Source organism: Xiphophorus couchianus, chromosome 14 (genome assembly GCF_001444195.1).
Source record: "Xiphophorus couchianus chromosome 14, X_couchianus-1.0, whole genome shotgun sequence".
NCBI classification, from domain to species: domain Eukaryota; kingdom Metazoa; phylum Chordata; class Actinopteri; order Cyprinodontiformes; family Poeciliidae; genus Xiphophorus; species Xiphophorus couchianus.
The window spans coordinates 6,446,300-6,461,577 of NC_040241.1; the positions used below are offsets into that span (position 1 = coordinate 6,446,300).

At 41.4% G+C, this 15,278-nt stretch overlaps 1 protein-coding gene across 3 annotated transcripts; it reads left to right on the plus strand.

Annotated features, from left to right (window-relative positions):
* Positions 1 to 2,651: 2,651 nt before the first annotated feature.
* Positions 2,652 to 13,873, plus strand: LOC114157127 (vang-like protein 2). 3 transcript variants are annotated; one of them, XM_028037934.1, is made up of 8 exons: positions 2,652 to 3,047; positions 7,416 to 7,657; positions 9,604 to 9,727; positions 9,819 to 10,426; positions 11,095 to 11,231; positions 11,481 to 11,613; positions 11,793 to 12,039; positions 13,035 to 13,873. In XM_028037934.1, exons 2-8 carry the CDS (start codon positions 7,587 to 7,589, stop codon positions 13,290 to 13,292), a joined length of 1,578 nt encoding a protein of 525 aa, XP_027893735.1. In that variant the 5' UTR covers positions 2,652 to 3,047; positions 7,416 to 7,586; the 3' UTR covers positions 13,293 to 13,873. The 3 variants fall into 3 exon arrangements, with proteins under 3 accessions (XP_027893735.1, XP_027893736.1, XP_027893737.1); XM_028037935.1 differs by having other exon boundaries at positions 2,652 to 2,962; XM_028037936.1 differs by lacking the exon at positions 2,652 to 3,047 and having other exon boundaries at positions 7,279 to 7,657.
* Positions 13,874 to 15,278: the final 1,405 nt, after the last annotated feature.

A 15,278-nucleotide genomic window follows, 5' to 3' on the forward strand; every position in this document is an offset into this window, starting at 1 on the left:
TAGTTTTAGACGCATAACTTGCGCATTGTTAGCGGGGTTTAGTTAACAGCCATGGTTCTCAAAGAGGGTACGAACTGACGCAGTCGGTAAAACATGGAAGTAGGGTACATAACTACTAAAATTAGAAACTTAAGAAATGGCGAAGAGGCCAAGTGAGAAGCACACGCTAGCATGTAGCATCAAGCTACATCAAAGCAAAACCCGACGTTAGCATGTAGCATCAAGCTAACGTTTTTCCGTCTTGAGCTTGCGGAAGATTTATGTTGTTTACCTTTCTTTATATGCCTGGTGTAAAAACAAAAACCTATTCCTGGAGCGCCCGTTGGGAGTTTTTTTTTATTTTCTATTTTATTTAATATATGTATTGAAATGAGTTTGGTCCTGGGTGAGACCTGAATGCAACATCAAGAGACGCTAAAAAACCAAGTGCTTTTCTCCATTTTTTTAAACCGAATCTCCACTAATACATGCTACATATTTTTTTCTTACTAATTTATATTTTTCTTTAAATTTCTACATTTCTCACAGAAACGTATCCGAAACACACGGCTGTTGTTATTATTATTATTGGAAATGATTTCCAACTTCCAAAACCGACGCTGTCACACTACAGCATCCTCTCCTATGTGTTGTCAGAACCTGGTTTCCTTTCTGGTGGTGTTCACACTCTCTGGAGGGGGAAACAGGACTACAGTAGCATGTGTATAGATTTATGAAATGGAGCTGAAATGGAAAAAAAAAAAAAAAACCTGAAAGAGAGACAGATTTTTATCACAGCTGATCCTGAAAAAACTTGCAAACGGGATTGTAAAGTTGGAAAGTGATCTACCAAAGTGAGGCGTTGAAGGGAACATTTTTGTTTTGTTTTATTTACCATTTTGGCTGCTGGGAGTGTTTTTTTTCTCCCAGCACTACAGACCAGCAAAGGGATGTTTTTGTCAGTACTCAGTTTTGAAAATTCAGCACAAAAACGGCCCCCGCTCCCCCAAAAGAAAACCCACGACCCCCGCTGGTCTGCATCAGCTGAAGTCAGGATCAGTTTCCATCTAAATATCTTTCATCTCGTCTTTTCTCCTCTCCGTCTCTACTACTCTACTACAGTGGTTGTACTTCCTGTTTCTACCTCTACACTTTTGAATCTTTCTTTTCATTGTATTAACTTGTACATTGACATCAATGTTGTGACCCTAACTGGCTGAATTAAAAACAGCTCAAACTGATGACCCTTTTTAAAAAAAACATACATATATATACATATATGTCATGTTGCACAATTAAATTTCCCTGCACAGTGCAAACTACTGTATGCAGAAACAAATCTTTAATTTCCATCTCATTGTCTTTTTATTTGGTCTCATCGGTCATGTGTAATATAGAGAAATCCAACCCACTTGTTTTATAATGTTAATTTTTTTCTGTTCTGTAAAGCCTTAGTTCTTGTATTTGATTTTTATTTTTGTAGACACGATTTTAATAAAAGGATGCATAAATTATTTTCTGTTTTTTTGTTTTGTTGTAAAAGATGGATGAGTTTGTTAGCTGCACAGAAGGCAAACAGATCTTTGTTTCTGGTGTTTGTGTTTTTGTGAGATTAAAACGATGAAACTGGAAAAGAAAATACCTTGTGTGGACTTTCATTGGTTAAAAAAAAAAAGGTTTATTAATAAAAAAAATATTCCTTTTGTTTTTAGTCAGTGGTGGATAAACGGTGTGCGGTTGGCACGTAAAGGAGCTGGGGATGAACTGCGCGATGTGCTCAGCAAAGCAGAAGAGCGTCACCTTCAACCAACAGTGCAGACAAAACCGGATATGCACCTTCAAAATAAAACCAAAACGTTTGCGAAGGACACAAGTGAATAACTTCCCTACGAAAACCACTAGGACCCTGGATGAGTCTCATTGTGACGTAATTACGCACAGATTTTAAACCAGCGCGTGTTTTGCCAATAATTCGATCGACTTGCATGTAAGTGATTTATACTGAATGGCCACCAGAGGGCGGACGTAAAAATGTTTTTGAGTCGATCCACCAGGGTATTTGACAGTACTTCAAAAATATTGTCTATAATATTATCTTGCATTTAAGCTGCCGTGGTTTTGCTGAAGCCACCGCCATGTTTCACCATGGGAATAGCGTATTCAGTGGTTCTTCAGTACATTTAAAGTATTTTGCGTACCAAAACGTTCTGATCAGAGCCCGCATATTCGCTGGGTACCCTACATGATTTGTGGGAAAACTGCGAACAGGACTTCGTCTGACTTCCTTTGGACGGTATTTTGTCGAGTTCACAAGTAACATATTGTGACGGCCATGTTTTGTTGGGTTATTAATGGAATACTCTCATACAGCAAGTTTCACATTTCAGTTTGAAAAATACCAGCATTGGGTTGTCGTTTTCGGTCTACAATCACTAAACTTCTACATTTAGCTGCATAAGTTAATCACACAAATCTTGATAAAATAAAAGTTAAATAAATGAGTCGAAATGTGAACAACCACTGTACCGTATTGACGGAGTGACTAAGAAAGAAAGATAAAGGAAGTACAACATTTTTTTGTCTCAATGAGACCGTAGCGTGCAGGACTTGTCATAAATTTCCAAAACGGCTTTTAATTCCAAAACCCCTCACCGGAAGTTGCACGTGAACCCAGTTTTGCCTGGACGCCTCTCAGCCCGGCGTTGTGTCGTCCACCCATCCCAGCTCAGCGGGACTCCGGGACACAACAGATGCGCGAAGCCCCGCGATGAGGTGCTGGTAGCAGCCTGTTGAGGCGACGTTATTGTGGGAGGGAAAACGTCCCACAAAACATTTCCCTTGGAAAAAATAATAAAAAAACAACAACCGGTTGTTGCACTGTGAGCTTTGTGGTCGATTTGTAATTTTCGCCTTAATGGTCGTTGGAAACTGCGCGGACTGATGAGAAAAGACGTAAAGTGAAAGAGAAAAGGTGGATTTTTTGGTGAGGGACGCCGCTGCTAACTAGCTCTTTGTGTCGGAGGCGTCTTTCTTCTTCTTCTTCTTTTTTTTTTCTTTTGAGCAATAAGGTAAGACCACCCTGCGGGGTTTAGAGGCATGTCTTCTACATTTAGGCTGCTTGCTCACACAAGTTGCAATATGAAAACTTCCCACGACTTTAGTTGTCACGCGTTTATATCTTTTTTCCAATTATTATTATTGTTATTATTGCCTTGATCTTCCAGTCGAGGACTGACGAGACGGCAAACATCTCTGCGGCTGGACTAGAAAATGTTTGCACGCTTACTGGTGGCGCTCACTGACGCGCACTCTCCGGCTTTAAGTCGCGCAAATTCGTGCAGTTTTAAGCAGGCAGCTTTTAACTTTGCATTAGTGGGGGTTTGGTTTCACGGCGATCGCATGCGCCTTTCGGGCTTGGGCTTGTTTAGCGAGTGGCTGCATCCAACCGCGTCACTGCACGATGGGTGTGTTTGCTTTGTCTCAAAAGGCAACTCTGCCAGTGCAAGCCGGGGCGGGGTGGGGTTGGCCCCTAGTAGGATGGTACTTTTTCTAAATATACAAACCTTAAGGCAAGAATTAGCATGTTTGAATAAGTTCCATAATGTTTGTGTCATTAGGATTCCAGAGAAAGCTCCTTAAAGGACTAAAGCGGCTAAATAATTCTTTATCTTGTCTTTATTTAACCAGGAAGAAAACTCTTTGAGGTTAAAAATCTAATTTATAAAAGTGTCCTGGGCTATGCAGGACCAAAACATGATGAAAACAAGACAGTTTCTATAATATAATATAATATAATATAATATAATATAATGTTTTTGTGCTCTTGTTTCTAATGCCGCCCTGGGCAACTGCCCAGAGGATCCATTTCAAAAACCGCCACTGTTTCCAACTCAGGAGGTGAATGATTAGAGCTGCACAGCTATACCCTGGCAAAAAAGCAAATAATTATTTAACAATGATTTTATTTTAATTTTTTTTTTTCAAATCTTTCATCTTTTTAAATCTTTGATTATCGTTATTATTTCTCTGCTTTTCGGGACTTTCTTTTAAGGTTTGACTCAACTGTATACACGGGTATAACAGACAGTCATGAACTTCCTCCAAGTCACTACAGCGTAAAATTGTACACATTCCTTCGTGAGATAAATCAAAACCTTTCTCTTTGCCATTCATAGAGCTAATTTTAAACAACAAACCTCCCACCTTTGCATGTACGGCAACGACATGACAGTGACAACTTTCTGGTAGTGAAATGAATAAAGTAAACACTACTTTTATCCACAAAAATTTGCTGTGAACTTTTAATTCTTGTTCTTGACGAACTTGCATTTCGTCAGGAACGCCAGAACGCAAAAACGACTGGTTTCCGACTGATAACGGGCCAGTCAAATGGAAAGTCATCATCGCTGGACAGTTTCTGTGTACATCTGTAAACAGCTACGTTCGATATGTAGCTTCCGCGTTGCCAGTGAGGGGATCGCATTGTATGTGGAGCTGGTCTTGGTATCCAATGGGAATCAATATGTTTTGAATGAATTAGGAGAGGAGAAAGCTTGTTGCGCCAATCAATAGGATTGACTCCATCGTGACTCAACCAGAGCCAGAGAGAGAGACACACAGCTGGTTTTGTTTACATTCGCTCAGCAAGACGGTTGTGCTGAACTCAAGAAACACTCAGAGATGTTTTCTCGCTCACGAGTACCTAACATGTCTTCCTGTCATGTCCTTGACCTTAAAATACAAGTCGTTTTGTACCAGGCGATAAACATCTAGATTTATTGTAGCAACTAAACATACTTCTTGACAGTCTGATTGAACCAGTATTCCAATATATGAGCATTTTCCTGAACTGCAGCAAAGCTCTAAATATAATTTCCGTGTCATTCTTGGGAAACTAGGTTCTTAGGTCAATGGCATTTCTATTTTTAGCCACAAAATTATAGAAGCACTCTGATTTGTGTGACACTGTGTAATGGTGGAGCTATTTTTATCCTTTGTTTTCACCAGGAAGGCCTTAATTTATCATTTTTGTCCAATTGCAGCATAAAAATACACAAGCAACCATGAGAACTAGCTCCTAAGTTTTCTTTAACTGTCATTTAAGTTATTATAAATGTCAGCAAAGGGAGTCTTGCAGGTTTACATTGAGAAACTTGTTTGTCAATATGAAACATCCTGCATTTCAAGGCCTCCTTCAAATATCACATTGCTTTTTAAAAAAATATCACTTAAAATGGAAAGCCCTCCAATTGTTGTAGATTCTCTATCATCCTCAGTAATTCTTGTTCCTTTCACAGAAGGCAGCTGAGCTTCCTTTTCGTTTTTTTGTAGACATTTCATCGATCATTCGGAAAAAAAATTATTTTTGTAATTTCTGAACATAAGTCAGAAGTTTCGTGCTTAGAAGTCACAGTCAGAACTATAATCGCACTGATAGGGTCGCTAAAGTCACTAATTGGACTGTAAAGTTCATAAGTCATGGGCCCTACCTTCTAATCTGGTCAACGTCTGGGACATTGCCACTTGATTACGCCAACACCTGAGTTGTTTGGGTCACGTGTCTCGAAGTGTGAATGGCTGTAAAACAGACGAGTCCTTAAAGGAACCTATTAGTGCGATTGTTCCTACTGCAGCAAATGAACCCGATACTTTCAACCCATGTTCAAATCTGACAAAGCACTTTGCATATGAGAGATAAAATGTCTTCAGGAAATGAGAGGAGTCCATTTGGCTTCTCAACAGACACAGACCTTTTATGAAGAGGTCTAAATCATTCGTTCCATAAGCTTTTTGAAGGTCTTCCAAGTCTTTTCTTGAACTGTAGCTGCTTTTACCCTCATTTTCTGTCCAGTACTTGTATCTGATTGTTTAAGGGGAACTCATTAGATTTTTTTAAGCCCTCAGGCCTAACCAGTCTGCTTAATTTGAACTAAGAGCCATCTATGAAAACCAAAAATGAAACAAGAGGAAAACATAACCAAGCCGAGCATAAAATGGCATCATCAAGGGAATCTCAAAAGAGCTACTGATCCCGTTTCACTAGTTAATTTATTTATTTTTTTGCTTCGCCTGGTGACATAATCAGAGGTCAGCTACCAGAATTATGTCACAAAATGTACTAAAAATGTGATTGAGCGTAGAAAGAGTCCTTTTAACAATTCGTACCCAACTGCCTGTCTGTGGAGTTTTTCAAAAGGTGGAAAAATGTCTCCAATCTTTGTCATTTGAAGTGGCTTATTTGTTTGTTTGATTCTAAGAACTGAGAACAGATTCTGTAATATTCGCCCTGAGAAGGAATATCCGGGTGAATTGAGCATATGATAGCCCAATTCACCTGAGATGCTTTCCGCTGTGCGCCTCTCTGCTTTGCCGAACGTCCCTCCGTAGAATTCCACGTGGGAATCACATGAAATCCCTCAGCGCAAATTGAAGTGTCCGATATAGAAAGCAGAAACAGGAGGTTAGGGCACAAATGAGAAAGCACGAGGACGTTGGTTATTAGATTAAAGGTTGGCTTGTAAAGTATCAAGAAGACAACACGAGTCCCTTCCTGACAAAGACTGAACATTAAAAAACAGAATCTGGATCAGATTTTGAAGACGAAGTCAAACGCGTCCTTGAACTGGAGTCAGATTCACAGCTTTGGTGAAAGGATTGTCTGTTATTGTTTTCTGGGGGGTGTGTATAGCCGAGGGGGTCGAGGAGATGGAGCACTGAGTTGTTGTTCTGGTCTCCATGACGACACCCCACCACCTCCTCCCTCCTTTGTCTTTTCTCACCCCTAGATTCCCATTCATCCCCATTGTAGTAGCTGAGCTGTGTTGCCCTGAGAAACCACAGGGGACTCTTGGGAATGTGGCGCCTGTGTGCGGACATCAACTCGACATTGCAAGGAGCAAGAAAATATTCAGCATGTTGCATTTTTATAAATCATTTCCTCTTTAGCATTAATGTAAAACTAGCATGCTGTAGATCTGTGCAAATGCTTGGCCTCCTCTTTGATGTTTCCTGAATGCTGGAGACTCAAGGCCTGGTGTGGAAGGTGGCGTAGTTGCCCTTTATCAGGCTGAGAACACACTCTGGGCCAATACGCTTATGGATTCTCATGAAAAAGTCTCCCATAAGGCGGAAGAATGGGCTCAGCTATGTCCTGTGCTGCCGACAGCACACAGCCTTTCAACAGAGCGCACAGTGCCAGCATTTTAACAATGCTCTCTCTCTTCTTTCCATGGCTGCTTGGTATGTGCCCCTTTCGAGACAGTTTTACTTGTCTCACATGACAAATTATTCTCTTCCTTTGCACTCTCTCCTCACTCCTAATCTCTCCTCTGTCCCCTGGCTCACACGGGCAGTGCGCACTACTCGGTTGCAGATCCTGCAACCCTTCTCTCACGTTGCCTTCCTCTCTCATCCTTCCTCCTTTTCACCCCCCTCAGGCCTCCAAGATAGATTCCCTCAGGAGTAAAGTGGACTTGTTGCGTCTTCCGTTGGTCCTTTCCACAAAGTCCATCAGCAACCGCAAGAGCCAATTGGGCGTGGTGTGGGAGAAGGGCGGCGGCTCGGGGACGGGAGTGGCACGGAAACTCCGCCCACCGCCGGCCTCCGACATGGACAACGAGTCAACGTATTCGGGCTATTCCTACAAGTCGTCCCACTCGCGTACCTCCCGCAAAAACAGGTAGGGAATGGTGTTTGTTTCTCGCTGTCTTTAGAGTGAGATCTTTATTGTGTCTTGCAAATGTATTTGCTGCGAGCGCAAATGCAGTACAATATGGATGAAAGCCTGTTTGATACTGCTGGGGTGGAGGTTCACCTTCCAGTGGGATGTTGATCCAACGCACACCGCCAGACCTACAATGAAATTAGTCAGATCAAAGATTATTGCATTAGGATGATCCAACAGACTCCAGACTTGAAACTAATTTAGAACGTGAGGCAAGGCTTAAAATTCAATGTTCAAAGACTTTCTCTAGCCAATCTGACTGAGATTTTTGTATCTTGCAAAAACAAAATCAGACATTTGGTGGGGAAAGCTGGTACAGACCTTTAACCACAGTGCAAAAAAATATGCACTTGATGTTATTTGACTGTTCTAAATTGATATTTGATGCGAGTTTAAGTACTTACAGATAGATCTCCCATGTGAGTGCCTTGCTCTTGCCATTGATATCCCGGTCAGACTTCTGGGCCCTCTTTTTGAACAGCAGGTTTAGCGAATGGATTGGTGGACTGTTTTGGGGTTTTCTACAGCAGTATAAGTGGAAGATGAAGTCAGACATTACTATTAGTGCTTGCAATCTCCAGCATTTCCACTAGATGTCACCAAATAAAGCAGAGTTGAATTCACACTTTTGCAGCACTTTTGTTAAGCCTCAACTTGTTGCAAAGGCCTTCTTATTTTGAAGTCGCAAGTAATTAGCTTTGGGGGTCAATAGCCTCTCGTGTCTTGTCCCAGGAAGTTTCTAGATGGACTACTAAATTGCAAATCTTTCAAAATGAACGTGACCAAAACACCCTTTTAAAACTTTTGTATTTCACAGAAGGTAATGAATAGAGAAGGGACTCAAGGAGTTGAAGTAATGTTCATAAAGCAACTGAAAATTACCCAATGTTTGAAATAAAAGTAATACAAAAAAAGATTGTATTACTTTTTTGTTTGGCTTCAGTATCTCCTTTAGATTTGAATCCACCTGCCTTATAGCAGCACAGCCTGTTGATAACTTAAACCCTCTTTAAGTGTTTTAAGCTTAAAGTTATCGTGGATTTTATTATTTGGGAAACAATCATTGTTTTAAATGTATGTATATTTAAACTTTGATGCTGTGGCTCATTGAGGTTAAAGTTTGCAACTTCAAGGCTAACACTGTATATGGCTTGACCTGATCTATAACCTATATCAGTTGTTGCAGGCATTTCCTGAATACCAAAATAGATGAACATTTTTTTTCTCAGTAGAAATGTAACCTTGATTTTGAATCGTTTATTTTGCTCTGTTGTCTTTTAACCATTGATATTATTTCATGTTTTTTTCCAGTCTATTACAAGTTATGTTATCATGACCTACTTTTCTGTACTTCCACAATCTGACAGTCCTTTTCCAAAAATGTCTTTCTGGGCAACAAGTCAATGAGTAGAAAAAAATTATTTTATTCCAAACAATAAAGTTTGTCATAAAAGATGAATTTATATACTGTATATATATATAAAAAAAAACAAGTTATTGTTTAATGAGGTCAATGGCTATGAATGAAAGTGCATCGTCATCTCTGATGACTTAATCTGGTCGAGATTAAATTCTTAAATGAATTGGTGAAACTGCAACCAGCTGATTCTGGGTCAGCAAGTTCATCTTTCTGGGAAATTGGATAACATAAGCTGTATCACACAATCTCAAATTTGAATAGCATGATTATAATTATAGTGAGACATACTGTCTTTCGATCAATGTTAGCCATTAAGTATATTACATATCATGTGTATTGTTCTATGTAAATGATGCAATATGACCCCTCCAAAAGTATCTCAAAGCCACAAACAGTGAGGAATTTCTCCAAAAGAATTGCTCATTGTCCCTGAACGACTACTTATTCCCAACATTTACACTGTTTTCCATTGTTTCTTCAGGGAGAGAAGGGACAGGCATCGCTTGAAGAATCGGGATGGCTCAATCCGTGGAGATAAGTCTGTGATGATCCAGGCTCCGGGGGAGCCGCTACTGGATCCTGAGTCCACCATACCAGACGACCGGGTCAGATTTTCATTTAGTAACTCGTCTGTCTTTATGTGGGATCTATGTGAACACATGATCACCAACACCCACAGTTCTTGTGTTCCCACAGGACGACAACTGGGGTGAGACCACCACCGTGGTCACTGGGACTTCTGTGGACAGTATCTCCAATGAGGATCTGACTCGAATCTCTAAGGACTTGGAGGACTCTTTGCCTCCTGACTGTCGCCGTTACATCAGCCCCGTTCTAGGAGCCATTCTGGGGCTCATCTCTGTAATCACTCCCTTGGCTTTCCTTGCCCTTCCACAGCTCCTTTGGCGAGACACATTGGACCCTTGTGGAACGCCATGTGAGGGCCTTTACATCTCTCTGGCTTTCAAACTCCTTATCCTCCTCATGTCCACGTGGGCGTTGTTCCTTCGGCCGTCCAGGGCCACTCTGCCACGCTTCTTCGTCTTCCGCTGTCTGCTCCTGGCGCTGGTCTTTCTCTTCGTTGCGTCTTATTGGCTCTTCTACGGCGTCCGGGTCCTGGAGCCCCGCGAGACGGACTACAGGGGTATCGTGGGATATGCCGCATCTCTGGTGGACGCACTGCTGTTCATTCAGTATCTGGCTCTAGTTCTGCTGGAGGTCCGACACCTGCGGCCCGCTTTCTGTCTGAAGGTCATCAGGACCGCTGATGGAGTCAGTAGGTTCTACAACGTGGGGCATCTTAGGTCAGTATAAATGCATTCAATTAATGGGTCAGTCGGCGATTAAAAGCTCAAAGTTTGGTCAAATTCCTTAGAAATCCCTCAAATTCATTGCTTATCTGACATACCTGTGCATAATAATGATCTGACAGACTGGAGTATGAAACTTGGTTAAGACTTTCTTGGCTTATGATTTGTGAACTACATAATTCACCTGCCATAATTCTTCATACAGCGTCTTTCATACGGTTTGAAAGACGCTGTTATATGAACGCTTGCAGTGACATTTACATTCTCTTTGAAGCAGCAGAGAAAAGAAGCCGCAAACACTTGAAGTAGTTCAGTGGAGCAACTGCAACCTGTTTCTGAACTGTTCTGCTTTAGCCACATTAGGGTCGAGAGGAATACATTAAGAGATCTGGTCCGATCAAAGCACTCACTACAAATCAGCGATTTAGTTTATATGCCTTAATATAACATAAAAGTAGATTGTCATTTGTGCTTTGCATGAAGCTGTTTATCCTCTTGGCCCCTTATCATCGCCCCCCAGTCATGGCTCATTTTAGCTCACCACTTCCTTTAGTGATGTTTTGCTAGTGTGTGGCTGCCAAAAGTGACACATCCTGACAACAACTTTCCCTTTATAAAATGCAGTAAATTAGTCATGTCCTCCTGTTTCTGGTGCAATGCAGCATCCAGAGGGCAGGAGTGTGGGTTCTGGACCAGTACTACAGCGACTTCCCAGTCTATAACCCGGCATTGCTTAACCTCCCCAAGTCCATCCTTACCAAGAAGATGTCCTCCTTCAAAGTCTACAACCTGGAAGAAGGTACATTTTCTCTCCTTTATATTACAGGAAGCCATCACTGTTCTAAATGTAGTGCATATATTGCATGTGTTTTTTCGTATTGAATGTGATACATAGAGTACAAAGATCATTACCTTTGTTGAAAAGGCCTTATTGGTGCCTCACCTGTCTGAACTGGCACTTTCCTTATTTTGTGTAATCAAAAGATGAAACGGATGATCATGTCCTTCCTTTAGAAGGAACAATTTAAAGGCATGTTTCTGCCCACAGAGAACACCAACAACTCCACAGGCCAGTCCAGAGCCATGATAGCAGCCGCCGCTCGGAGAAGAGACAACTCCCATAACGAGTACTACTACGAGGAGGCAGAGGTGGAGAGGAGGCTGCGCAAACGCAGGGCCAGGTATCAATACAGGGAAAAGTACCAGACGTTGCTCTTAGATACTTGATAGACCTCACAAAGTAACTCCTCTGGACCAGTCTAGTTAAAGCAGCAGCTCGTATTCATCAAGTTGGTGACTTTGGTTGATGTTCTAGTAAAAACATTCCACCTCTCGTACATCTTGTTTTCTGTCCTTGTAGACTGGTAGTGGCAGTAGAAGAAGCTTTCACCCACATCAAGCGTCACCAGGATGACGACACGCCCACATCGTCTCCCAAACACCCACGGGAGGTGATGGACCCCAGGGAGGCCGCCCAGGCTATCTTTGCCCCCATGGCCCGGGCCATGCAGAAGTACCTGCGGGCCACCAGGCAGCAGTCCTACCACACCATGGAGAGCATCATCAACCATCTGCAGTTCTGCATCACACACAACATGACACCTAAGGTTAGAAGGTGTTCCTTTTGAAATTTTAATGTAGTGCCGTTTACGGCACAATCAAGTAACGAAGCTTATATCAAATACAACTTAATAGAAATATCTTTATGTGATGCATTGAAATTGGCCTCTGTCTCTTTAAGGGTGTTTTAATACCTGGTAGTCTCATAGACTTGATTTGACTGAGGGCCAAAATTTCAACATTTGTTAAATGTTTTCATTTTCACACTTCATTGCATCAACAATCCAAACCTTCTGAAAAAACTGTTCCCTTCCTCACCTGTGGTGGTGCTGTTCCAAGAACCACTGAAGGAAACGACACAAAAGGAGAAGATACTGAGAGCAACTTCCTTCTTCAAAAAATGTAAACAGATATGGAGTTGCATCAGATTTTAGCAGTTGTGGAATTTCTCTTTTGTCTTTGGTAAAAGATCACAAGACATTTCTCCCACTACTGTTAGTCATGCATTTCTTATGGTTGCATTTACCCAGAATGCCCTGCGCTATAGCCTGCACCCTGCTTTTAGAGCGGCCTCCAGTCCGCTTGGCATGCATTCAAAATGCGCCAGATTTCACTTAAACCAAACCGAAATCTGGGGATTTCTTTTTAGGGTGACCAGAGTTCCTCGTCAGAGTTCAACTGCGCATTCACGCCTCCCCAAACAAACTGGACTTTCTAGGCAAACGGACTAAAGTTCGATTAAAACCGACTAAACGGGGCTGGTGTGAACGCACCCTGAGGAGCTCCTTACCTTTCAGACTCTCCCTCTTAAGCACATCATAACAACAACGCTACTCCGTGCCGTTGATGCCCTTTATAACCGTTCTCAGGAGCGTTAAAGTTCCTATAATAAGCTCAGCAGATGAAACATCCATCATTGGATGGATTTCAACATCCATGAATGAGTCAAAAGCTCTGTGTTTGGTTGGGTAATGACATGACATCAAATAAAGCTCAAAAAAGTTGACTCCCCGTGACCCACTTTTTCTTCCTCTCCTTAAAGGCCTTCTTAGAGCGCTACCTCAGTCCTGGTCCCACCCTCCAGTATCTGGACAACAACAGGGGGCGCCAGTGGACACTAGTGAGCGAGGAGGCGGTGACGGCCTCCTTGCGCCAAGGCCAGGTCTTCTGCCTGAAGCGCCTCGACTTCGCCCTGGTCGTGAAGGTGATGCCCCTCCCTTTCCTGCGCCTGGCCGAGGAGTTCATCGACCCAAAAAGTCACAAGTTTGTCATGAAGCTCCAGTCAGAGACGTCTGTGTAGCAGAACGGATTCAGCTGGACAGAAGGAAAGGGGAAGTTGAAAGATGCTTCTTATCGAGGGCATGTTTTTTTTTTGTTTTATATACCTTGTAGTATTACAGTGTTATTATACATGTTTTTTTTATTATTATTATTTGTCCAAATACAAAGCCATAAAATATATGGCCAAGATAAAGAAAGATGAAGTCATAGTCATATATTAGTTAAAGAAAGTAAGATAAAGACACTTCCCTGTCCGACTGCTGCTGGGGAAGTATCAGTCTAACATTTTGTTCTTCTCTAAACAAATGTCATACACAACAAAAGCTGATCTTTAGACTTTGCTCCAAATCCAGATGTGCTTTTTGCTTCTCTTATGTTTTTTTTTTTTATGGTATTATTTAACCTGATGCTTCATACCACCACAGCACTCTGCTAAAAAATATTTTATTTTATCCCAGGCTTTTAGATAAGAGTATTTTCTGAACAAATCTTGGTTTATATTTCTTCAGTAGTTTTTTTTTGTTGTTGTTGTTTTTTTTTGGTACAACTCAAATTGTAACCTTATAAAGCAGAATCAAACATCACAAAACCCAACTGAAATGACATTCTAGCCTTTCCTGAGCCTTACAGCAAAATGATACAATCCGAAACAAAAGACAGCAAATTTTTTTTAATATCGCGTTTGCAGTTCTGCTTTCTTTAAATGGCAGACGAAGACAGAAATACTTAACTTCTACAGGAAGTGTATCAACTTTCTTTCATGTGACAGACAAGAGGAACAATTTTGATCGTTGTGAAAAATGTATTAATTGCTTTGCTTGGAACGTGGTGTTAGTTCACAGAAAGGCAGTGGCTTCCAGTGAGTAATAACACACTCTGTCATTTTTTTCCTCCCGCATTGTTTGCAATGTGTACCCCTGCTGCATCTACAAGCTCCCATGTGAAACTTTTCTTTTTGAAGGAACGTTGCAGCTTTACTTGTATATGAGGGTACAAAAATTCTGGTCTCCATCTTTTAAAGGGCTTTGGGTTAATGGTACAGATTTTTTTTTGTTTGTTTGTTTGTTTTGTGGAGCATGCTGTATCAGACAGCTTCCGTTACCGTGTATGGAAATCAGCTGACGGAGCTTCACCTGACAGTGAAGCTAACCACATGGCGTCTCTGTTTGAAAAATGTGGTTATAGGGTTCACGGTACCCTGAGCAGATTGTTTATTTACTGGCACGTAGGAACTTTTCTCAGATTTTCTACATTGACTGTTGTTAACCGAAGGCAATACTTGCAAGTATTCCACACAAATATTTTTAAAAAGTACATTTTAGCGATAAGCCGAGTCGCTCTGGAGAGCGTGTCGTGTCGGTGGAAAGTCCTTTCAAAGACGCAAGGTTATGTGTATCTGCCTGGTTGACCGTAGCTGCCAACCACAAATCTCTGTTGGGTTAGCTTGATCATGCCGTGATTTGATGTCTTTTTGTTTTCTGGAACACAACAGCTAAACCTCTGAAGAGCTGAGAAATTCCCAAAATGTACTTTGAAGTTGCCCTTTTGACGCATTTTGCTAAATGTATGCTAAACAGAGGCACCGTGGCATCCACGCGTTGTGAGCTCACTAACTGCGTTCGCTACATTGTTATACCCTACACTTCGTTACGCTTTGTTTGATTTTTCTTTCTGAAGTTAACACGTAGACCTGTGGATCTCTGAAAGGTCAGGGATTGACTAATCGCGCTGCTAGTTGCAGTACAAGACAATAGTGTATTTCTCTCTGTTTTGTGCGTTCAAACACTAAAAGCCTTAACAAACACTTTGGCGTACGTTAATGCAGACCTCAAAGACAAACCTCCTGCTCATACTATTTTCTACTCAACTGAGCCACAGCAATCAACTTGGGGAAAATCTGTTTTCGCTAGTCATTACAGCCTACTAGAGAAGACGAAAATAACCAAAAACGAAAGAAGAAAATGAATTTTCACAGAATATCTATGTAGTTTTTTAATCTTTGTTG